The sequence below is a fragment of the Telmatherina bonti genome (assembly GCF_933228915.1).
Source record: "Telmatherina bonti genome assembly, chromosome: 19".
NCBI classification, from domain to species: Eukaryota; Metazoa; Chordata; class Actinopteri; order Atheriniformes; family Telmatherinidae; genus Telmatherina; species Telmatherina bonti.
The window spans coordinates 34402398-34429225 of NC_136617.1; the positions used below are offsets into that span (position 1 = coordinate 34402398).

The 26828-nt window shown below is 42.5% G+C and overlaps 1 protein-coding gene across 1 annotated transcript in view; it reads left to right on the forward strand.

Annotated features, from left to right (window-relative positions):
• The first annotated feature begins 7374 nt into the window (after window positions 1-7374).
• The window catches only part of LOC306770173 (tropomyosin alpha-1 chain-like), a 30609-nt gene continuing 11155 nt past the window's right edge, over window positions 7375-26828 (forward strand). The window contains exons 1-4 of the mRNA XM_079258999.1: window positions 7375-7585; window positions 8371-8496; window positions 12042-12175; window positions 14694-14811. Of these exons, the coding sequence (XP_079115125.1) occupies window positions 7472-7585; window positions 8371-8496; window positions 12042-12175; window positions 14694-14811 (492 nt within the window). The 5' untranslated portion in view covers window positions 7375-7471. The remainder of the gene's footprint in view (window positions 7586-8370; window positions 8497-12041; window positions 12176-14693; window positions 14812-26828) is intronic.

Sequence of the window (26828 nt, forward strand, 5' to 3'; positions counted from 1 at the left end):
TGATAATAATTCATGATTATTAGTGTAAATGATAATTTGTGTAATGAACAAATACATAAATCACATTATGTATTTGCCATTTATGTTCTAAACACTGGTTGTGGGCATAAGCATCAGTGGAGTGAAGGTCCTGGATGCATGGCCTCCCCCTGTCAGCCTGCCTGAGCCTCCCCTGAAGCAGCAGCACTCCAGCAGCATGCATACTGTGTCACCTGAGCTGCATACATAGTAAACGTGGATATTAGGAAGTTTTTTAAACAAAGCACTCCGACAGAATGAAACAGCCAAGTTTTCAGTCTTATTTGAAAAGTGTTTGATGTGACTCTCCTGCTGATTTGTTAAAAGTTGGTTTACTGTCACTAAGGTTATGGTACAAAGAAAGGAGGAGAGACAGCAATAATTATAATAAGTAGCCTTTCCCTTCGTGTTGTCCACTGTTTCACCATTCTCAATCTTGTTCCTCATGTTGTCCATGTTTGTGGCAGTAATTGGGGGCCTCGACTTGCAGGTTTGTGATGTGAGGGTGAGTGGGGAGGAGAGTGCAGGAATGGCATTATGCAGAATGTGCTGCCTTCAAGTAACATTTAAACCACGTAAACATGATTGCAACACGTTGTTTTAACTGGCCAGTAAACAAAAAAATAAAGCCCGAGTGTGGCCCGACAGAGTGATATGATAATGAACCCTAAGTACAGCCCTTGGGCCCTTTGGGTTCAATTCCAGTGCTCTAGTCTCCAGTCCTAGATGTGTCCTTGTACGTCTCCGGGGTGAGGCTAGTGGTGGTTCGCCTCTTTCTCCTGTTTGCTCCCTTGAAAAAGTTTGCCTTATTGCGTGACATTTTTACCAGAGGGTGCAGTTCCAACTTAGCCTCTGACTTATAACCCAATGGGGTGAAGCGGTTGAGTGTGTGTCTCCAGGTTTCTGATATTAATCAGGAGCTCTTTTAGTGTGCGGCCATTGGTCCCACTGACTCAAGATTCTTGATTTTTGATTCCACTAAACTCAGAAAAAAAGAGAAGAAAAACAAGCAGAAACATAGAAAACATTGGATAAATGGATCATAATCATTATAAACTGTATAATCGAACAGTAAGAGGATCTTACTGTATACTTAAGTATAACATCAGATCACACGTGGGGCTTTTGGTTTTCCTTTATACAAACCTGATTCTCTGAAAGTCGTTGAGCAAATTCACCATGAAGCTGATCGCAGTTTCAACGTAGAACTTCTTGACATTTTTTATGTGACATAAATATACAGTATGTCACATACTGTATATTTATGTCTTTCCAGTGGTTGCGTTTGGCCTTCTCTGGATCATTTCATTACCATATTAAATTTTCACTGCTTTAAATATTAGACAGACTTTACTACCTACAAACAGCACCACAAACTCATAATAAAGCAGAAAAAAAACTACATTTATGCTGAAGTCTGACTTTAACGGAGGAAAATAAACCTTAAGTTGTCGATACTCTTCAAACCTCTGTGTCATAGAGATAACACGAAATTAGTTGAATATTCTGTATTAATCTGTATTAGCCACATGTTTATTTATCACCTCTCTTTTGGTACACAAAAGTATGTAAACAATATTTTACAAAACAAAGGATAAGACACTTTCTGCTTGACGGATCCAGTGAGTGGTCCAGTAACTGCTGAAAGGAGCTGCAGCATAAAATGGTGTTTATTTACACGTGAACAGCTGTGGTTGTGACCCAAACTTGGAAATTTAAGGCAATTTTACTTAAAATTACAAATAAGTAGCGTGTACTTATTATTTTAGAGTAATGACATATAACTTAAAAGAATTAAGAACATTTGATCTAAATGGTTTAAATAAAGCCAAAATGGAGTTTGGGAGTGATATGGACTGACTTGATGAGTCCTTGGATGTCTCCTTCAAAGCCTTGGACTACAGCTGTTTATATATAACTGCTAAAATATCAGTATCATTCTTTCCCTTCTTTTGTTGTCTGTATTTATATCTGCCTGCATGGATATGCGGACGCACATAATTCTGATCCTCCTCACAATGTCAGCCAAAACATATCTATAAATAACTGCAGGGACTTAGAGAAGAATAAGTGACATATTCACGCCGGTCTGTGGCTTATCCAGTCCCATGGGGAGATCCAGTTATGGATACGACAGGCCAGGTGTTGGATTAATATTACCAAACAGGCATCCATCTCAAGTTTCAATTTGTATTGTCTATTGTGTGCTTCACAGCCTCTTGCTCCATAATTTTCACTTGCGATGTGAAAAGAATACACTTGATTAGTATTTTATTAAGCTTCAAAGTTAAATTTATTTTAAGGGTAATATAATTCATTCTTCAAATTAATAAACACAAATAAAAAAAAAAGCAAGAACAGAGCTATGGTGTTGACAACATCTAGACATGTAGAAGTACAATAAATACAATACAATAAAATCTATAGGATGAGTTTGTTGAAATGCAAGGCAAAGAAATGCAGAAAAAAATTACCCCAAATGATCCCAAAATACAGTAAATTTAGTCAGGATGGACAACTTCCTGTTTTAATTTATTGTACATCCTGGCAAGTTATAACTATGCTGATTTTATCAACATCTGTCAACGTATTGGTTGGGTGCTATAAAGCCATATTGTAACTAATCCAGCATATTTCAGTGTAACTTAGTTCAGGGTGTGACTGTCATCATCCATAGATGGACATCTATAACTTTATGGCTTGGTTCCGGTACTTCCTGTTTCATGGTGTCACACCAACATTCGCTACGTTTGGTGCAGGAACCTCAGTTTTTACTGTGGCATCGTGGAAGGGTTTGACATGTTGTGAAGCAGTTTCAGGTATTTAGGCTTAATTCCTGAGGAGCAGAGACTCACAGTGGGAAAAAAGCACTTCCTGTTGGAAGTGGGCGGGGCTTAGACTCAGACATGAAAAATGTCAATCTGTTCTTTATCCTGAATAATCAGTTTGATGTAGAATGGATCCAAACTGAGGCATCTGTAGTGATTTATGATGTCCAACATCATCTTGAAGTTCGGTGACAACCCGCAGCATCTAGCAACAATTTTCTCTGAATATCTTCACCAACTAGTTTTCTGCTCTCTGACCCGATTTGGACGTGGTTGTGTCCTAAACGTCAAAGTCATGGGTCTCTGAGGAAAAGTAGAAACTTTGTTCTTTATTGTTTACATATAGATGAGTTCAGGATGAGACTGGCATCATGTCTGTCACATTCGGTGCAGATAATTTGTTTTAAGTGGGTTCCCTTACGCCTTCTCCTTGACGTATGATGAGTACAACTCTTTTCTTTTTTTTTTTTAATTGAACAAATCAAGTACAAAGCCTTATAGAGTTACAATGAACACAGCAAAAGCTCAGCCTTGAAAAAACAAGAAAAAAAAATACAGAAATGAGATAAATGTTGCTTAAAATAAGATAAATTATCTGCCAACAGAACAAGACAATTTGGCTTGTCAAGACTTCACAAAACAAGTAAAAATACTCTTAAAACAGGAGGAAATCTCTGACATAAAAACTAAGAATTATCTTACCTTAAAAAAAATAATGTGTGTACTCAATTTAAGACTTTTAATCTTACTTAGATTTCAGTTTTTGCAGTGAAGCAATGAACCTAAGTAAAAATAAGTAAGGTAGCAGTAAAGACATGGGGCTAAATAAACACAAACAAGTAAAAAACAGCAGTGTAAGGCAAAACAAAACAAAACAAACAAACAAAAAAACAACAATGGAGCAGATAATTAAAACATAGGAAAATTGGATTTAGTTGAAGCTGTGCTTCGAGCACACTTAGATTTAAGCAGTCTTAGTGAGGAATAATAAAGTCTTAAAAAAACTCTTAATCACACATGCATCCTGAGCAGGCTCATGCCGTGAGCTCTCGTGTTAGGTAGGTAAGTAAGTGCCTGCTTTATCTAATGGTCATAAGACACCAGAAATGTGCAAAGCTACTTAAACTATTCAGTAGCAGTCTCCAGACTATTTAACTTTGTATGCCATCATTACCAATAGTCTATGTTGATGTTTTTCTTAAAAAAAAAGACGTGAAGATTGTTCGAGCCTCTGTGGCTGGGTCACCCCTCTGGTAACTAACTGAGAGCGAAGCATCAATTCACTAATTATCTGTGAAAGTACGTAGAGCTGCAACATAAAAAGGCAGCGTAACAATCTGCCTTTTTACATTTATAATCTTATATGGGGAATCGGACTGTGGGTACGCCAACACATTTCTTTGTGATGATATGAGAGGAAAAGGCAGAGCAGCACCATCCCTTCGATACAAGGCGTGGCCTTGACCATAATACAGTGCAAGGCTGAGTTGTATAGCTTCCCTGCCTGGCCAGATTTTGAATAATTTTCATTGTGTTATAAAAACCAGTAAATGCCATCACTTTCAAATTGATACGTACTACAGGCTATAGGAAATTATCATCTTAATGATTATATTGAAAATAATAATTATAAATAAAAGTGACCGATATGTAAAATGGAATGATTCCACGTCCCTAGAGCCAGCTTCTGCAGCCGGGATCGGACCGCCATAATCCCCGCCTCTTGCTGCCGCCCAGCTCACATTGCACCCGACCCCTACGGCTCCTCCTGCAGATGGTGAGCCCACGGGAGGTGGGGCCCATGTAACCCTTTCGGGTTGAGCCCGACCGGGCCACACAGGCAAAGGCCCCGCCACCAGATGCTCGCTCCCGTGCCCCACCCCCAGGTCTGGCTCCAGGGGGGGTGGGCCCCAGAGACCCACATCTGGGCAAGGAAACCTTTCCATCCATGGTCGTAGTCATCGTAGAGGTCCTTGAGCCGCACTTAGTCTGTATATCTCAGGGTCTTGTTCAGGAGTGAGGGAAGGATGGAGCGCGAGATCGACAGACGGATCGGTGCGGCGTCTGCAGTAATGCGGACTCTGCGCCGGTCTGTCGTGGTGAAGAAGGAGCTGAGCCAGAAGGCGAAGCTCTCCATTTACCAGTCGATCTACGTTCCTACCCTCACCTATGGTCATGAGCTGTGGGTCGTGACCGAAAGAAGGAGATCTCGTATACAGGCGGCTGAAATGAGTTTCCTCCGCAGGGTGGCCGGGCTCTCCCTTAGAGATAGGGTGAGGAGCTCGGTCATCCGGGAGGAGATCAGAGTAGAGCCGCTGCTCCTTCGCATCGAGAGGAACCAGTTGAGGTGGCTCGGGCATCTGGTCAGGATGCCTCCTGGACCTCTCTGGTGAGGTGTTCCAGGCACGTCCCTCTGGGAGGAGACCCCGGGGAAGACCCAGGACACGCTGGAGGGATTAAATCTCTTGGCTGGCCTGGGAACGCCTCGGGATCCCCCCGCAGAGTTGGCAAATGTGGCTGGGGAGAGGGAAGTCTGGGCTTCCCTGCTTAGGCTGCTGCCCCCGCGACCCGACCCCGGATAAGCGGCAGAAGATGGATGGATGGATGATGGAATAATTCCATTTCTGTCTGTCTTGTGTCGGCACTGCCTACCCTGACAGGACGCCTCTACTTCAGAGCATCTTGACCAAATTTGGTTTCAGTTTGATAAAATCTTCAAGAGGAGTTTGATCAAATGTGGCATCAGTAAAATGCCAAAATGGCAACTTTGAACTAAATTGGCTGACCTCCTGTTTGGTTTAGGACATGGATCCAAGATGATTTTTTATCCACCATGGCATGTAGAACATGTGTATTAAATTTCATAAAGATTGATGAAATGCAGTGGCAAGGCAGCAAAAATTGGCTTCCCTTAAATATTCCCCGTGCAATCCCAAGCACTGCAAACTACCCCAAACTACCTGAAACTACCTGAAACTACCCCAAACTACCCCGAACTACCCAAACTACCCAAAACTACCCCAAACTACCCAAAACTACCCCAAACTACCCCAAACTACCCCGAACTACCCAAACTACCCAAAACTACCCCAAACTACCCAAAACTACCCCAAACTACCCAAAACTACCCCAAACTACCCCAAACTACCCCGAACTACCCAAACTACCCAAAACTACCCAAAACTACCCCAAACTACCCCAAACTACCTGAAACTACCTGAAACTACCCCAAACTACCCCGAACTACCCAAACTACCCAAAACTACCCCAAACTACCCCAAACTACCCAAACTACCCCAAACTACCTGAAACTGCCCCGAACTACCCAAACTACCCCAAACTACCTGAAACTACCTGAAACTACCCCAAACTACCCCGAACTACCCAAACTACCCCAAACTACCTGAAACTACCCCGAACTACCCAAACTACCTGAAACTACCCCGAACTACCCAAACTACCCAAAACTACCCCAAACTACCCCAAACTACCCAAACTACCCCAAACTACCTGAAACTACCTGAAACTACCCCAAACTACCCCGAACTACCCAAACTACCCCAAACTACCTGAAACTACCCCGAACTACCCAAACTACCTGAAACTACCCCGAACTACCCAAACTACCCAAAACTACCCCAAACTACCCCAAACTACCCCAAACTACCCAAACTACCCCAAACTACCTGAAACTACCTGAAACTACCCCAAACTACCCCGAACTACCCAAACTACCCAAAACTACCCCAAACTACCCCAAACTACCCCAAACTACCCAAACTACCCCAAACTACCTGAAACTGCCCCGAACTACCCAAACTACCCCAAACTACCTGAAACTACCCCGAACTACCCAAACTACCCCAAACTACCTGAAACTACCCCGAACTACCCAAACTACCTGAAACTACCCCGAACTACCCAAACTACCCCAAACTACCTGAAACTACCCTGAACTACCCAAACTACCCCAAACTACCTGAAACTACCCCAAACTACCCCAAGCTACCCAAAACTCTTACATTTCTTTGGACGATGCAAAGTTTGGTAAGTAAAGTCATTGCTTTGGGCTGGAACGCCCTTGTATAACGGATATTACTTCGCTCCACTTTACGCTTCAGGTGGAATGGAAGTGATATCAACTGCAAACAGATTATTTAATCTACACTAGCGACATGTTGTCCTACATGTTCAGCATGTATTCCTACACGATACAAGCTGACAAACATAAACTTTAGTGGCAGTTTGTGACAAGCAAAAAGATAAACCAGACATGTATTTATCTATATCATGTTTAATATATGTCTTATAATGATGTAATTGATTTTATTCAGTTGACAGCTGTATGATTACAGTGTTTATTTTTGTTTTGTGTGTGTGTGTGTGTGTGTGTTGGCTTTGCATCTAAACTGCAGAGGAGTAGGTGAGGGTGTAGCCATGTTGTCAAGCTTAAAGAGGCAGAGATGGGAGGGTCTTTTCTCTTGCCATATAAATGTGCTGTTGTTTTTCTTTGCCTGCTTTGTTCCTTCCCTCCTTGTTCCTTTGTTCCAGTTCATTTGGCTCTCAGGTTATTTGTTATTTATTTTTTTCTCTTTCTTTCTTACAACAGCCCTCCAACAGTTAAAATGGAAGCCATAAAAAAAAAGATGCTTATGCTGAAGCTGGACAAAGAGAATGCCCTGGACCAGGCCGAACAAGCTGAAGCAGACAAGAAAGCTGCTGAAGAGAGAAGCAAACAGGTAGGGGGATGAAATCAACACATCATAAGAGGAATATCTAACAGGAACGAGACAAAGTACTCCGCTTTGCAAGCTGTAACTTCTTGTTTGTAAGGATTTCTTTGTACAAGACAATCAGACAGGTTTTGTTGAAAATAAATATTTAAGCGACTGCAGAATAAACTATCAAACAATATAAAATCAAGTGTTTCTTTTTTTAATCACTGTTTAGTTTAAATTGGAGATAAAAATCAAATACCAAAAGTTTTGGTTAAAAATCTTCATATTTATTCACTGAAACAACCTGGATGCCAGTCTGATGGACCTGACCTGACTAATATCACCGTTTGACACCCTCTGCAATTAGAGTAAATATATCACAGGAACACTAATATTTAAGGTTTTTCTGCAGCGATTTTAAAGACTTTTCTCATGGCATCAGTGAAGCCAATGTTTAAATTAATTTTCATTTTGATCCCAACATGTGAAACATCACTGAAAGACTTTGTTATATTTATGACTGCAGCAGAAGACAGAAGGATGTTGTGTTAAACTTAATAAAACAAACAAAATAAAGTACTACCACTCAAAAGTCACTTTACTACGAATCACAGTGGGAAATGATCCCAAACGTTTGAGCAAACGTATTATTTATTGAATATTACTTATTATTACCAAACGTAAGTGGAAGTGCTCAAAATCTGAATCAGTGGAAGTAATTATATCATAAAGTTTTACAATCACATATCTGTGATGCAGCGATTGATGGAAAACCTCTAACTGTGTTTCAACTTCCACCTTCTTAGCATGAAGACGAACTTCTGCAAATGCAAAAGAAACTGAAAGGGACAGAAGATGAGCTGGATAAATACTCCGAAGCCCTGAAAGATGCTCAGGAAAAACTGGAGGTTGCTGACAAAAAGGCGGCTGATGTGAGTATTGACATGACAAAAGGCTTGTTTTCCATGCAGAGTGGTGGCGGGCGCTGCAGCCTCACAAGATCCGACTGGGGGGAGGGGGGGGGGGGGGATGCTTCTAACAGTGGCCATCCCGTGTAGAGTCTGCACGTTCCTCATGTATGTGTAGGTCCTGGGTACTCTGACTTCCTCCAACTGTCCAAAGACTTATATGTTAGATTAACTCTAAATGATCCATCTGATAGTAAGTATGATCATTTGTCTCTGTCTGCGCTGTCCCTGCGATGGACACCCTGGCGACCTGTCCAGGGTGTATCCTGCCTCTCGCCTCCGAATGGCTGGGATAGGTTCCAGCCCTCCGCAACCCTGAATCGAATAAAGCAAAAAGTGAATAAATGAATGTTTTCTATGCATTATGGAACCTTAATCCTCTACATGGGACGATCAGCGGTTTCAGACAGGAGGACGTTGTCCTTTGGCCAAACAGACACAGAACTACTGGACTTTAGACGGGTGTTTTTCAACCACAGTGGCATACCAGTAAGGCTTGAGAGATGGTCAGCTGTGACGTGAGAGATGATCCTAAATCAGCTAAATACTCTAAAAAGCAGCTCTGTTCATCCAGACAGACCCAGTTTTCCCACTGAGTAAAAATATGAACGATCATAAAAATCCTTTTTCTTTGTGTTTATTTGATTCTTATTGAAGATATCTGACAACAACCTTCTATAGTTAATACAGGCTACAGGGTTTAACTTTTTAATGTGGTGTACCCTGTGAGCTTTTCAATAGAAAAAAATGTACATTGGCTCAAAAAAGGTTAAAAAAAAAAAAAAAAGCACTGCTCTGACAGCAGCTAGATAAAAATGTTTTTTTTGTGTTCTTGCCCCTAATTTTAAATATTGATGAATTACTAACAGATAAATCACTTTTGAGTTAAGTTAGTTAGTTTGTTTTTGGAGGCATTCCTCTTTTTATTTTAATACACATCAGTACTCCTGTTTGATAATCCGTTTAAAGTTTGAGACTTCTTATTGATAATAAGTCACTTTGTTTCTGTCATTTAATGAGAAACGCATTTATTCCAACTTTATGGGTTACTGTGTGTTTGTAGATATGAAGGAGTTGAACAAAGAGTAGCTTTGTGTATTTTGTGGACTAAAAAGCAGAATATGCAACATGACTGTATGGAACTGAAACCCTCTGTTTCCTGATTGACAGTATCCAATGCAGGCCGGCACTGCTAGGGAACATGCTTATAAATAACCTTATGATAACCCAGACCAAAGGTAAAAATAAACCTCAAATCCATTTTTATAGTCTGAAGGAGATGGAAGAAGTCTGAAATAAGTTAGATTCTTTTGAGTTGTCAAATGTGAAATGTAAAAAACAATAAATAATTAAATATTCAAACCACATTAAAAGACATTTCTAATAAGAAAGAGAGAAAAGTGGCAGCATAGCCTGGATATCCTCTGAAACAGTTGTCCCCTGTCGAGCCACTGAGTGATGGATTGAGTTTAATCCAGGCCTGTTTTATTCCGTTCTCTCCTGAGTATTACATTCCCGTCACGCCTCCAGGAACTCCCCACAGCTGTTGGTTGGATTCACAGCCATATATCCACCATGATGGCACCAGCTTAACCTTGACAGCTTCACAGTTGTTGAAATCCACTTCACATGCATCATCCATTCCACGCAGGTCATCTGTGTTGTATCTGCCAGCTCCTGGTTTGGCTCTCAGTTTGATTTGGTTTCTTCTAAGGGAGGGACAAAGTCAGAAATTTAAGGGTTTTGTTTACAAATCCAAGCAACTGGGACTCAAGACTGATTTGAGATTAACTTATTGGAGTGACCAGACACAACTTGGACTCAAATTTAAAAGACAGGGGACTCAACTTGGACGCGTGATTTAAAACTTGTGAACTGTCATGATTTGTCATGATCTCTCTGTCCGATCGCCGGTCTGTGTTGCCTGTTGCCATTTCCCCAGCTGGTGTAACGTCACACAAACACAACACAAACACAAAGGCGTGTGTACAATCAATCAATCCCATGTTAATCTGAAACCAACCCAAACTTTTATTGATCTGAAAACAACCAAAGCCTTTATTGATCTAAATCTGGCAGTGTGAATTAGAAACTACTGCATTTTCAATCTTACAAGACACCAAATAGTTCTTTTTATCCAGACTTTTCCGAGTGGATGGAGAGCCCTAAAGTCTTTAAAGAATTCTCCTTGAATGACTTGATGTCATCATGTTTAATTTCTACGAGCTTGTTATTGATTAGTAATAAAAAGGTTTTGTGAAAAATGAGAAAACAATGTGCGTAGGCCAGAACTATGGTGGATTCAAATGAAAATGTTGCTGCTGTGGTGTGACGGCACAGATATGGAGAAATTGTGTCCTCTTAATTAAAGAAAACAAAACAAAGAAACAAAACAAACAAAAAAAGCACTGCCTGAAGTCAGCTGCTAGATGGCAGCAGCTGGTGGAGTCGACCATGATGTCCCTCCAGTTTAATTTCCTGCTCATGTTGTTCTCACGCTTAGATGGATGGTGGTTTGGAGAAAAGCATCTGCTAGATGACAACAGAATAGAATAGAATAGAATAGAATAGAATAGAATAGAATAGAATAGAATAGAATAGAATAGAATAGAATAGAATCCATTTTAAATGGCTAAATATAAAAGAAGGAGAGCAAGTGGTTGTTTGTCTGACCCTGTGATGGACACCTCGCTTGACAGCAGCTGGGATGGACTCCAGCTGCACTTGAATAAATGTGTTAGGAATTTTAATGTTTCATTATTTTATAATTCAGATCAAACAATCATTTGGTCTCTTACGTTATTCTATCTGACGTTTGTCCCTCTTTAAGACTCCTCAGTGGCTTTTTATTTTTTCATATTTCAAGTCCCCACAGCAAAAACGTAAGAAATACTTCTGTTACACACGTTTAATGCAAGGCAGTGTAGATTTTGAAATTGTAAACAATCCATTGTTGATCATTCAAATATAAATCAATTAAACCCAGGGCAGGCCATGCTAAAGCTAAAAAAGCTAAATATTCCAATGACAGACCTTGAAGCATAAAGGGCAATGTGTCTCAGACTGAGGTTAGGCTACGCCATCTGTGATCGACTAGTTTTGTCTCATGTCAGGTGCTGGATGGCACAAAGGTTTGAATTTAAGATCTGAATTTAAATTTTACATCTGAATTTCAATTTTAGACCTGAAACTGAACTAGGAAAAGGAATTAGAGAAACATATGTTTCAAAAATAAAAGTTTCTATTTTACTGCAATACACATAAAAAAAAAAAACAAAGATTCAACTTCAAATAGAGTCAATATAATCAAAATTTTAAAGCAATTTTTCAAACAGGCATGTTCAGATTCAAATTCATATTAAATTCATATTAAAATTCATATTAAAATATAAAGAAAAAGGTTCCTAGTGGCACAAAGTTAATCCCATAAAAGACAAGGAGGAAAAAAAGGAAATTTTCCCTGTTGACAGTGTTTTTAATCAGTGTCCATCATGTTTATCTGTGCTTAGGCTGAGGCTGAAGTGGCTTCCCTGAACAGACGCATCCAGCTTGTGGAGGAGGAGCTGGATCGAGCTCAGGAGAGACTGGCGACAGCTCTGCAGAAACTAGAAGAGGCCGAGAAGGCGGCAGATGAGAGTGAGAGGTGACTCTCTCCACTCATTTTACTAACAGATCTTATTACTGTTGTTGTCTATTGTTCCTCTACTGAATGTACATTTAAGCAGATGACAGAATCTCTGAACACTGAATTACTTAATACACCCAGTTCCTGTGTGATTTATGGCCGTAAATATGATGTTTAGTCTTCTAAATATTTGAGTCTTTAAAATGCCAGTTAGAATTACTGCCTCATCCATAAAAAAACGAGTCTTCTTAGAACGACGGTTTTTATAACATTGGAGGATATTTACAAGACTTTAAAATCTGAATACTTTTTATTTCTAAAATAACAAGAAGAACTGGTTATTTTGAGCTGTTTTATGAAAAAACATTTTTCTGCTGAAGAGCAATCCCAGTGTAGCGGCGATGTACTGGTTGTCTGATCTTTTTCAGGTCTGGCGTGGAGAACTTGTGGTTGTATGATTTAGAGGACATGCAAAGGCATTTTGTATGTCCAATGAAGGGGGAATGAAGGGTTAAATTCCAGGTTAATAATTTAAATGATTCATTTTTGATTACAAAATCGTACATAAAATCAAATATTCCCTACAAAGATATTACTGGGAATTAGGCTTTGGTTTGATTGGAGTTATTAGGAGAGCTGTAAGTTGTCAAAGATCGCCAACAATATTGACTTGATGTCATTATTGTGACCATGAGGTCACTTCCTCTGGTGAAAAGTTTCCACCACAGACTTCAGGCAGCCTGCCGGTTGCTGCCTGTATCTTGCAGATCTTCAGGTACAACAGAAATCTTCCAGCTCCAATCAGCAGAAAACCCAGTACCAATCCTGAGGCCACCAAGCTGGATCCCCTCAATACCTCGGTTGCACCCAGAAATTCTGTCCATATAAGTTATGAACAGAATCGGTGATAAAGGGCAGCCTTGGTGGAGTCCAACCCTCACCGGAAACAAATCCAACTTACCAAGTCGGACCAAGCTCTGACACCTGTCGTACAGGGACCAGACGGCTCGTACAAGGGGGTCCGGTACCCCATACTCCCGGAGTACCCCCCACAGGAGTCCCCGGGGGACATGGTCGAACGCCTTCTTCAGGTCCACAAAGCACATGTAGACTGGTTGGGCAAACTCCCATGCCCCCTCCAGGACCCCAGAGAGGGTATAGAGCTGGTCCACTGTTCCACGACCAGGACGAAAACCACACTGCTCCTCCTCAATCCAAGATTCGACTATCCGGCGGACCCTCCCCTCCAGGACCCCTGAATAGACCTTACCAGGGAGGCTGAGGAGTGTGATTCCCCTGTAAGTGGAACACACCCTCCGGTCCCCCTTCTTAAAAAGGGGGACCACCACCCCAGTCTGCCAGTCCAGCAGCACTGTCCCTGGTGTTCACATGATGCTGCAGAGGCGTGTCCTGGTGTGTCAGCCAGCCCACAGCATCCAGAGTCTTATGACGGTGTGTTCAGACCAAACGCGTTTTGAGCGTCAAGAGCGGCAGGTTTCCATGTAAAGTCTATGGAGAGGCGCGGCAAGGGGGCGTCGCGCTTTGGGCGTCGGCGTTCCGCGCGGAACGCGCCGAAAATTTAAGTTTTTTAAGCTGTCAAAAGCCAGAGATGGACAAAGCTGAACTTTGGCCGTCAACCAATCAGAGCGATCATCTGGCAGCTCCTGGAGGATCCCTGTGGTGAACCCAGACACGCGGCTGAGACGCCATTACTCCGTGTAATATGTAGGATAACCATTCCTTGCTAAAAAGCTGAATGTTACTGATTTGGCAACGTAGCAGGATATGTTGCCTAGCAACGCTTTGTTTGGGGGGGGGGCTCTCTGCTGAGTGCGGCTCTTGTTGCATTAACACTGACTATCGCTGCCCTACGACAATGTCCTCTAGCTTTATTTAATAAATAAAACCATGCCATCTCTCTACTGAATCCGCCATCATTCAGACTGACCGGAAGGAAAGCGCCGCCTCCCTCCTCTCTTTTCCGCCGCGCCTGCCGCTCGCTCCAGACAAGCGGCAGGCGCGGCAAACGCGGCAGGAGCGTTTTGGGCGTCGGACACAAAAGTGGCAGTTTAGTGAGCAGCGTCGAGCTTCAGTGTTTTGAGTGTTTTCGACGCTCAAAACGCGTTTGGTCTGAACACACCGTTAAGAAACTCCGGGCGGATCTCATCCACCACCGGGGCCTTGTATACACACACATTTACCACAATTAGTTTATGGTTCATAGTTTACAAATCCTTTATTACACACAAAACAATGAGTCCATTTTCTCTCCACGAAGAACAAAGTTCTCACTCCTTACAGAGTATGTAACAAGCTTCCCATCTTCAGTCCAACTGAGCGGTACTCTGATGCTACCTGCATTTTCAAAACAGATGACCTAAAAACAAAACACGTTTTAATTCTTGAGTTGTAATAATGCTGTTGCTGCCCTTTAATCAGATGAGCAGTGGTTAAAAAACTTTGCAAAGCCAGAATTGTTATATTCATCGGGGAAATTGTGTTAACTTGAGAATAAATGAGGGTTTTGTGTCTGCAGAGGGATGAAAGTTATTGAGAACAGGGCTCTGAAGGATGAAGAAAAGATGGAGCTCCAGGAAATCCAGCTGAAAGAAGCTAAACACATCGCAGAAGAAGCTGATCGCAAGTATGAAGAGGTATTTATTTTTCATTTCTCGTTACATGAGATTAAAAAGCACTGTATTGATTTTCAACAGTGTTTAAAGTAAATGTTATTTTAACTTCTGAAATTTCCACGACAGAAGTTAAAATAATCATGGACTGTAAATGAAAGAATCTAAACATCTATAAGTATTCATGTGGAAATAAAGAAGTGCCAGCAGTTTTTCAGTAATATATGTAAGGTTGTTATGGTCATAACATGTGTTTTATGAGTGCCAAGATGGGGTTCATGTAGTGTTGTGCTGTCTGTCTGTCTGCTAGCTACACAACTTAAAAAGTCATGGATGGATTGGGATGACATTTTCAGGAAATGTCAGAAATGAAAAATAAAATCAGTGATTAGATTTTGGAAATGATCTGGATCACATCCTTAACCAATGAAATTTGAAAGGATTCTTTACTATGTGGAGATAGAGATAATTTTTTCCATCAGTGCTTCTAATGAAAAAATAATGCCCTCATTGACATAAATAAATAAACAAATAAATAAACAAACAATAAATAAATAAATACAATGGCTTGGGAGATGTGTGCACAAGTTTTGTGCTTCTAGTTTGAAATCATAATAATAATAACAACAACAACAATAATAATTAAAGCCGCAAGCGGCATCCATCGGGTCCTCGCCTCATGCCGAACCCTCCACCCGAACTCGCCACAAAGCTTCCGGGTGGATGTGAAGTAAAAGGCACGAATCCAAAACTAGTTTGTTCAAAAACAATGCACATACAGTGCTAAATGGGCGTAAACGGCAAGATGGCGGACACCCCGTTGCCATGGTAACAGGTGGTCAATGTACTTTTTTACTCGCCTTGGGTTGTTACACATGTGTGCCGAATTTTGTAGCCATAGGTGAAAGTAGACGATCGGGCCCCTAGGGGCCACCCCGAAAAAGTGCCCCCCCCACAATACATTCTATAATGTGTTAAGGACCTACCAAATATTAATATTGACAATTTTGGTGCACATCGCATGAATTTGTGCGAAGATATAAGCAAACCGTGTTTCATGGCGAGGTTTTTTTCCAAGATGGCGGACACGCCGTTGCCATGGTAACAGGTTGTTAATTGAGTTTTTTGCTTGTCTAGGGTTGACACACATGTGTGCCGAATTTTGTAGCCCTAGGTCAAAGTAGACGATCGGGTCCCTAGGGGCCCTCTCAAAATGCGCCCCCCCCCCCCCCCACAATACATATTACAATGCGTGAAGGACCTACCAAATATGAATTATTGGAATTTTGGTTCCAATGGGATCTATTTCTGCGAAGATATGAGTGAACCGTGTTTCATGGCGAGAACGCTTTTTTCCATGGGTTGCCACGGTAACACGCTTTCTCCTATCAGAAAGATTTGAATAACTTTTGGTCCCCATCTCGTCACGAAGCTCCATGGCGAATGTGGAGCCAATAGCATGAATCCCCTCAGACTAGTTCGTTCAAATGCGATGCGCCCAAATTGACAAAAACGGGCAAAAAAATGGCCGCAAACGCCAAGATGGCGGACAGCCTGTTGCCATGAGAACAGGCGTTTCAATGACTTTTTTACTTGTCTGGATGTGATAGACATGTGTACCGAATTTCGTTGTCCTACGTCAAACTAAAAATTTTTTTCACCATTCTAGAGGCCATTTTTGGCGTTTCTAGGGGGCGCTGTCGAGGCATTTTTGCATTGGCGTGCACGCAGACCCCAGAATATTGCTATTTTCACCGGGACTGAGGCGTGTGCCAAGTTTCGCAACTTTTCACGGGGTCTAAGGGGGTCAAAATTGAGTGAGTTGTGCTGAGAAGAATAATAATAAACATAAACATAAACATTACAATAACAATAGGGCCCTGCCATACTTCGTATGGCTCGGACCCTAAATATACAACTTCAACCATTGCAAGTAATGCAAAACCTTGCTTTAGACACACTGCAGTAACCTGTTATATAATTACAGTACTGCTTTGAAATCTGTCATTCAAAGGAAATATGTTCTCAAATCACACCAACTTGTGTATTTCACTTATATGATCCTTTTTGTTTAGTTATGACACTTTACCATGAGATGACAGATTTGAATTTCCAAACGATGACCTCTAAGGTTTTAGTTCACTAGCTCTGAGTGGCTTTGCCATGCGGTTACACTGTTAAGTTTACAACTTACTCTTATATCGTGCCAGAAATGCTTGGTGTGAAACTTGTGTTTTACTTAGTTCAACGTGAAATGGCCTGGTTGTTGGTGACCACATGACGTGAAGCTGGGCTGCACTCTGAAGCCTGATGATGCCAGCAGGAGATGAAGCAGGTCTGCACTCTGAAGCCTGATGATCCCAACAGGAGATGAAGCAGGTCTGCACTCTGAAGCCTGATGATCCCAACAGGAGATGAAGCAGGTCTGCGCTCTGAAGCCTGATGATCCCAACAGGAGATGAAGCAGGTCTGCGCTCTGAAGCCTGATGATCCCAGCAGGAGATGAAGCAGGTCTGCACTCTGAAGCCTGATGATCCCAACAGGAGATGAAGCAGGTCTGCACTCTGAAGCCTGATGATCCCAACAGGAGATGAAGCAGGTCTGCACTCTGAAGCCTGATGATCCCAACAGGAGATGAAGCAGGTCTGCGCTCTGAAGCCTGATGATCCCAACAGGAGATGAAGCAGGTCTGCGCTCTGAAGCCTGATGATCCCAACAGGAGATGAAGCAGGTCTGCGCTCTGAAGCCTGATGATCCCAACAGGAGATGAAGCAGGTCTGCACTCTGAAGCCTGATGATCCCAGCAGGAGATGAAGCAGGTCTGCGCTCTGAAGCCTGATGATCCCAACAGGAGATGAAGCAGGTCTGCACTCTGAAGCCTGATGATCCCAACAGGAGATGAAGCAGGTCTGCACTCTGAAGCCTGATGATCCCAACAGGAGATGAAGCAGGTCTGCACTCTGAAGCCTGATGATCCCAACAGGATGAAGCAGGTCTGCACTCTGAAGCCTGATGATCCCAACAGGAGATGAAGCAGGTCTGCGCTCTGAAGCCTGATGATCCCAACAGGAGATGAAGCAGGTCTGCACTCTGAAGCCTGATGATCCCAACAGGAGATGAAGCAGGTCTGCACTCTGAAGCCTGATGATCCCAACAGGAGATGAAGCAGGTCTGCACTCTGAAGCCTGATGATCCCAGCAGGAGATGAAGCAGGTCTGCACTCTGAAGCCTGATGATCCCAACAGGAGATGAAGCAGGTCTGCACTCTGAAGCCTGATGATCCCAACAGGAGATGAAGCAGGTCTGCGCTCTGAAGCCTGATGATCCCAACAGGAGATGAAGCAGGTCTGCACTCTGAAGCCTGATGATCCCAACAGGAGATGAAGCAGGTCTGCACTCTGAAGCCTGATGATCCACACAGGAGATGAAGCAGGTCTGCACTCTGAAGCCTGATGATCCCAACAGGAGATGAAGCAGGTCTGCGCTCTGAAGCCTGATGATCCCAACAGGAGATGAAGCAGGTCTGCGCTCTGAAGCCTGATGATCCCAACAGGAGATGAAGCAGGTCTGCGCTCTGAAGCCTGATGATCCCAACAGGAGATGAAGCAGGTCTGCACTCTGAAGCCTGATGATCCCAACAGGAGATGAAGCAGGTCTGCACTCTGAAGCCTGATGATCCCAACAGGAGATGAAGCAGGTCTGCGCTCTGAAGCCTGATGATCCCAGCAGGAGATGAAGCAGGTCTGCACTCTGAAGCCTGATGATCCCAACAGGAGATGAAGCAGGTCTGCACTCTGAAGCCTGATGATCCCAACAGGAGATGAAGCAGGTCTGCACTCTGAAGCCTGATGATCCCAACAGGAGATGAAGCAGGTCTGCACTCTGAAGCCTGATGATCCCAGCAGGAGATGAAGCAGGTCTGCGCTCTGAAGCCTGATGATCCCAACAGGAGATGAAGCAGGTCTGCACTCTGAAGCCTGATGATCCCAACAGGAGATGAAGCAGGTCTGCACTCTGAAGCCTGATGATCCCAACAGGAGATGAAGCAGGTCTGCACTCTGAAGCCTGATGATCCCAACAGGATGAAGCAGGTCTGCACTCTGAAGCCTGATGATCCCAACAGGAGATGAAGCAGGTCTGCGCTCTGAAGCCTGATGATCCCAGCAGGAGATGAAGCAGGTCTGCACTCTGAAGCCTGATGATCCCAACAGGAGATGAAGCAGGTCTGCACTCTGAAGCCTGATGATCCCAACAGGAGATGAAGCAGGTCTGCACTCTGAAGCCTGATGATCCCAACAGGAGATGAAGCAGGTCTGCACTCTGAAGCCTGATGATCCCAACAGGAGATGAAGCAGGTCTGCACTCTGAAGCCTGATGATCCCAGCAGGAGATGAAGCAGGTCTTCACTCTGAAGCCTGATGATCCCAACAGGAGATGAAGCAGGTCTGCACTCTGAAGCCTGATGATCCCAGCAGGAGATGAAGCAGGTCTGCACTCTGAAGCCTGATGATCCCAACAGGAGATGAAGCAGGTCTGCACTCTGAAGCCTGATGATCCCAGCAGGAGATGAAGCAGGTCTGCACTCTGAAGCCTGATGATCCCAGCAGGAGATGAAGCAGGTCTGCACTCTGAAGCCTGATGATCCCAACAGGAGATGAAGCAGGTCTGCACTCTGAAGCCTGATGATCCCAACAGGAGATGAAGCAGGTCTGCACTCTGAAGCCTGATGATCCCAACAGGAGATGAAGCAGGTCTGCGCTCTGAAGCCTGATGATCCCAACAGGAGATGAAGCAGGTCTGCACTCTGAAGCCTGATGATCCCAGCAGGAGATGAAGCAGGTCTTCACTCTGAAGCCTGATGATCCCAACAGGAGATGAAGCAGGTCTGCGCTCTGAAGCCTGATGATCCCAACAGGAGATGAAGCAGGTCTGCACTCTGAAGCCTGATGATCCCAACAGGAGATGAAGCAGGTCTGCACTCTGAAGCCTGATGATCCCAGCAGGAGATGAAGCAGGTCTGCACTCTGAAGCCTGATGATCCCAACAGGAGATGAAGCAGGTCTGCACTCTGAAGCCTGATGATCCCAACAGGAGATGAAGCAGGTCTGCGCTCTGAAGCCTGATGATCCCAACAGGAGATGAAGCAGGTCTGCACTCTGAAGCCTGATGATCCCAACAGGAGATGAAGCAGGTCTGCACTCTGAAGCCTGATGATCCACACAGGAGATGAAGCAGGTCTGCACTCTGAAGCCTGATGATCCCAACAGGAGATGAAGCAGGTCTGCGCTCTGAAGCCTGATGATCCCAACAGGAGATGAAGCAGGTCTGCGCTCTGAAGCCTGATGATCCCAACAGGAGATGAAGCAGGTCTGCGCTCTGAAGCCTGATGATCCCAACAGGAGATGAAGCAGGTCTGCACTCTGAAGCCTGATGATCCCAACAGGAGATGAAGCAGGTCTGCACTCTGAAGCCTGATGATCCCAACAGGAGATGAAGCAGGTCTGCGCTCTGAAGCCTGATGATCCCAGCAGGAGATGAAGCAGGTCTGCACTCTGAAGCCTGATGATCCCAACAGGAGATGAAGCAGGTCTGCACTCTGAAGCCTGATGATCCCAACAGGAGATGAAGCAGGTCTGCACTCTGAAGCCTGATGATCCCAACAGGAGATGAAGCAGGTCTGCACTCTGAAGCCTGATGATCCCAGCAGGAGATGAAGCAGGTCTGCACTCTGAAGCCTGATGATCCCAACAGGAGATGAAGCAGGTCTGCACTCTGAAGCCTGATGATCCCAACAGGAGATGAAGCAGGTCTGCACTCTGAAGCCTGATGATCCCAACAGGAGATGAAGCAGGTCTGCACTCTGAAGCCTGATGATCCCAACAGGAGATGAAGCAGGTCTGCACTCTGAAGCCTGATGATCCCAACAGGAGATGAAGCAGGTCTGCACTCTGAAGCCTGATGATCCCAACAGGAGATGAAGCAGGTCTGCACTCTGAAGCCTGATGATCCCAACAGGAGATGAAGCAGGTCTGCACTCTGAAGCCTGATGATCCCAACAGGAGATGACGTGGTTTGGTGGAATTGGGCCACGTTTTCACTATAACTACTCTGGTCATAAAGAATCCACGCTTCTTACTGATGCATACTTTTCTTTATTCCATAACCACGAAACACCGTGAAAACTGAAAGGCAAAAATGTCTTTTCAAAATCAAGGCTCAAATATTCTTTTCCAATCACAAATATAAGAATACATTTACGTTTTAAATATCCAATTTAAACCTTGTTTACAATATATCCATAAACAAAAGAAATACCTCATCAAACATACCGTGTTCGCCTTTCAGACCAGCAGTAGAATTATTAAGCGCATAAAACTCCTCCCGAAGTCTCTATTACTTTACTCTTGTTGGCGCTTAGTGAACAGCTTCCGGGGCGCAGTCACATGACTCAAAACGCAAACCTATTCTCACAGAAACAGCAGCACAGCAATCAAATAATGGCCAAAATCATCAGAGCATTTCCAAAATAATACAATCAGACACTCCGAAACTGTGTTTAAAAAAAGGAATTCAATTTATATAAAAACCCACAAAGAAAAAACAGCGCGAAAGCCGGCTTCCGGCGTTACCATGGCAACACATAAACATTGTGCCGAATATGCTGCCAGCTACAGGAAGTACTTTTAATTTATTTTCAAAAGGTCCTTAAGATCGAAGCAAGAGGATGGAATCTGACGTCATCGTCAGAGATTGGTTTCCCTTTGATTCTTTGATCCTTTGATCCTTTGATGTCAAAGGCAATCGAATATGATGTCAGACCCTCCACTCTTTAATAGCCAGCTACTTGTTCACACACCTTCATTTCTAAAGGATCGCTTCAGAAAAGACAAGTAGTTTTCAGTATCGAGCAAATTTACAGGACTTTTTTTTTTAATCCGTCACAGTTTACAATGGGAATCTGTTCCAGTAGGGATATTCATCCCGCGATACAAGTAAATTGTTATGTGCATGATCCATATGGAGGATATTGTCTTCGTGAGTTTATTGGAAAAGGGTCTACTGGAGAAGTGGCCGAATGCATCGACGTGTACAACAATTACAGGACAGTGGCAATTAAATTTTTGAAAAGAAAATTTGGTGAACTAGGAAGAAGAGAAGCTGGGATCTTGCACCAAATCCAAAAATTAGATCCTGACAAAAACAATTTGATCAAATTCCACAGGTGCTTTCAGTACATGGGCGTAAATTGTCTGGTTTTTGAGAAGCTGGACATTAGCTTATCTGACTTGATACAACGGAAGAGGAAGTCACTGCATGTTTCTGAAATCAGAACAATTGCAAAGCAGCTACTGGAGGCCATCAACGCACTCAAAAGTATCGGTTTGTCACACAATGATATTAACCCAGACAATGTAATGTTGGTAAACCGGAAATTGCAGCCTTTTAAAGTGAAGCTAATTGATTTTGGACTAACTGCTAAGTCAGGTGATTTGTGTAATCATCCTTCCTTTCAAAAACTTTGTTACAGAGCCCCTGAGAATTTTTTGGGCCTTCCAGTCAATGAAGCAGTTGACATGTGGTCTTTGGGATGCACACTGATGTTCTTGTATCTTGGTGAAAACCTGTTTGCAGGCAAACATAATTATGACATCATGAAAGTCATTTCAAAGATTATAGGTATTCCTAATTACATACTGGATAAAGGACTCAAAACCGAAACCTTTTTTAACTGGGTGGAGACGGATGACGGTTCAGAATGGAAGTGGAATACAATGGATGAATATGAAAGATCTGAAGGAGGTTGTTTTACTTCCGTCAAGTATATTTACGACAAAATCTCTTCTCTGGAAGATCTGCCAACACTGCATAAGGTGCCTGACAAGCCCACAGAACCTGAAGACACAGATGGATTCATCAGTCTTCTCAAAAAGATGTTGCAGGTGGATCCAGACGAACGGATCACCCCTGCTGAAGCACTCAATCACCCTTTCATACTTCAAACTCCCTTATCTGAGGAAAATAATCAGCCTTCTGCAGTTCCAACTCAGTGCGTTATGTCAGACGATGGAAGATATCGAATGGAGCTGATGGATGTACAAAATCAAAGACAGGTCGAGTTGATAGCAGCATTTAATAATTGGAAAAATCAGGAACTCTTTCCTGTTACCAGTGATCAGCCTTCTGAGACCTTAAGTCAGATAAATGTGGCAGACATTCAGCCCAGTGAGACAGAAGAAGAGACCATTGTTACATCCTCTACTAAAGAAACAACTAAATCAGTCAATAGTTTAACCAGCTTCACAGGCGCTGTGACCAATGCTAACAGAGTTACTGCTGTAACTTCTGCAGAAGTCTCTCCCAGCGACAAACAAGTCAAAGATGAAGATGATAACAACAAAGACTATGAAATATATCTAATGGAAATGATGGATGTACAAAATCAAATACAGGTCGAGTTGATGGAAGCATTAAATCATTGGAAAAATCAGGAACTCTTTTCTGTTACCAGTAATCAGCCTTCTGAGACCTTAAGTCAGATAAATGTGGCAGACATTCAGCCCAGTGAGACAGAAGAGACCATTGTTACATCCTGTGCTAAAGAAACAACTAAATCAGTCAATAGTTTAACCAGCTTCACAGGAGCTGTGACCAATGCTAACAGAGTTACTGCTGTAACTTCTGCAGAAGTCTCTTCCAGCGACAAACAAGTCAAAGATGAATATTATAACAAAGGCGATGGAAGATATATAATGGAGCTGATGGATGTACAAAATCAAATACAGGTCGAGTTGATGGAAGCATTTAATTATTGGAAAAATCAGGAACTCTTTTCTGTTACCAGTAATCAGCCTTCTGAGACCTTAAGTCAGATAAATGTGGCAGACATTCAGCCCAGTGAGACAGAAGAGACCATTGTTACATCCTGTGCTAAAGAAACAACTAAATCAGTCAACAGTTTAACCAGCTTCACAGGAGCTGTGACCAATGCTAACAGAGTTACTGCTGTAACTTCTGCAGAAGTCTCTCCCAGCGACAAACAAGTCAAAGATGAATATTATAGCAAAGGCGATGGAAGATATATAATGGAGCTGATGGATGTACAAAATCAAAGACAGGTCGAGTTGATGGAAGCATTTAATCATTGGAAAAATCAGGAACTCTTTTCTGTTACCAGTAATCAGCCTTCTGAGACCTTAAGTCAGATAAATGTGGCAGACATTCAGCCCAGTGAGACAGAAGAGACCATTGTTACATCCTGTGCTAAAGAAACTGCTGCTGACAATGCAAACAAACCAGCAGCAACACCCGTCCAAAACATCACAAACATAACATCCTCTGATATGTTTAACAGTAACTGTAAATAAGAGCAATGAAGATCTGCTGAGGTGAACACCTGCAACACGTTTTTACAAAGGATTGGTAAATTCTTCTCCCAGTTATGCATGTTTTGCACAGGAGCAGAATAAATGGATGCATTTCCACCACCTTAATTCGGACACATAAAAAAAAAAACCAACTACAAGCACAGACCACAACGCCATAGGGTTCCACACCTGAGCAAAACACCAAAAGGCCAAACAAATAAAAGCAAACAAAACTAACAAAAAACCCCACAAAACACAAAAACAACAAAAACCAACCAACCAACCAAAAACAAAACAATGAAAAACAAAACCCAACAATAAACAAACTCTAAACAAAAACCCCCAACAAAAAACAACCAAAAACACAAAACAACAAAAAACAACCAAAAACACAAAAACAAAATCCAACAAAAAACAATGAACAACTGAAAAAAAAACAAAACCCAACAATAAACAACAAACAAATTAAGTAACAACAAAAAACAACCAAAAACAAAACCCAACAGAAAACAACCAACAACCGAAAAAAAACAACAAAAACAAAAAAAAACCAACAATAAAAAACCAAAAACAAAACCCAACAATAAACAAACAAACACAAAACAAAGAACAAACAACAAAAAAACACAACAATAAACAACCAAAAACAAACAACAAAAAAACACCATAAACAACAAAAAACAACAGAAAACGCAAAAACCCCAACAATGAACAACCAAAAACACGAAACAAAAAACACAATAAACAACAAAAAACAAAAAAAAAAACATAATAAACAACAAAAAACACGAAACAAAAAACATAATAACCAACAAAAAACACTAAACAAAAAGACCCAACAATAAACAAACACAAAACACAAAACATCCAACAATGCAAAACAAAGAAAAACCCAACAAACAAACAAAAATCAACAACAAACAAAAATCAATCAACAACCGAAAACACAAAACAAAAAAACCCAACAAAAACAATCAAACACAAATCAAAACAACTAAACAAAAAAAACCAAAAAAACCCCCCAAAAAACAAGCAACAACATAAAAAACACGAATAAACACAAAAAACGTAACTAAAAAAAACAAATAATGCAAAAACAAACCCAACAAAAAAAAAAAAAAAAACAACTGAAAAAAACCCCACAAAAAAAACAACCCAAAACACAAAAAACAGAATCTAACAATAAACCAAAAACACACACACAAAAAAAACAAAATAAACAACCAAAAACAAAACAGAATAAAGCCGGAAGCGGCATCCATTGGGTCCTCGCCTCATGCCGAACCCTCCACCCGAACTCGCCACAAAGCTTCCGGGTGGATGTGAAGTAAAAGGCACAAATCCAAAACTAGTTTGTTCAAAAACAATGCACATACAGTGCTAAATTGGCGTAAACGCCAAGATGGCGGACACCCCGTTGCCATGGTAACAGGTGGTCAATGCACTTTTTTACTCGCCTTGGGTTGTTACACATGTGTACTGAATTTCGTAGCCCTAGGTCTAAGTAGACGATCGGGCCCCTAGGGGCCCCCCTAAAAAAGTGCCCCTCCCAATATACATTATATTATGTGTTAAGGGACCTGCCAAATATTAATATTTACAGTTTTGGTGCACATCGCATGAATTTGTGCGCAGATATAAGCAAACCATGTATAATGGCGAGAAGGTTTTTTTCCAAGATGGCGGACACCGTGTTGCCATGGTAACGGCTGCACAATGAAGTTTTTTGCTTGTCTTGGGTTGATACACATGTGTGCCGAATTTCGTAGCCCTAGCTCAAAGTAGACGATCGGTGGCCCCTAGGGGCCCCCCCCCAAAATGTGCCCTGCCCCCCCCCCCCCCCCCCCCCACAATACATATTACAACGCGTGAAGGACCCTCAAAATATGACTTATTTGAATTTTGGTTCCGATCGGATGCATTTCTGCGAAGATGTGAGTGAACCGTGTTTCATGGCGAGATCGCTTTTTTCCATGGGTTGCCACGGTAACACGCTTTCTCCTATCAGAAAGATTTGAATAACTTTTGGTCCCCATCTTGTCACGAAGCTCCATGGCGAACGTGGAGCCAATAGCCTGAATCCCCTCAGACTAGTTCGTTCAAATACGATGCGCTCAAAGTGATAAAAAGGGCATAAACGCCAAGATGGCGGACACCCCGTTGCCATGGTAACAGGTGCTTAATTGAGTTTTTTGCTCGTCTTGGTTACTTATACATGTGTGCCAAATTTCGTAGCCCTAGGTCAAAGTAGACGATGGGGCCCCTAGGGGCCCCACCAAAATGCGCCCCACCCCACAATACATATTACAATGCGTGAAGGACCTACCAAACATGAATTATTTTAATTTTGGTTCCGATCGGATGTATTTTCTGCGAAGATATGAGTGAACCGTGTTTCATGGCGAGAACGCTTTTTTCCATGGGTTGCCACGGTAACATGCTTTCTCCTATCAGAAAGATTTGAAATAACTTTTGGTCCCCATCTTGTCACGAAGCTCCATGGCGAACGTGGAGCCAATCGCATGAATCGCCTCAGACTAGTTCGTTCAAATGCGATGCGCCCAAATTGACAAAAACGGGCAAAAAAATGGCCGCAAACGCCAAGATGGCGGACAGCCCGTTGCCATGACAACAGGCATTTCAATGACTTTTTTACTTGTCTTGATGTGATAGATA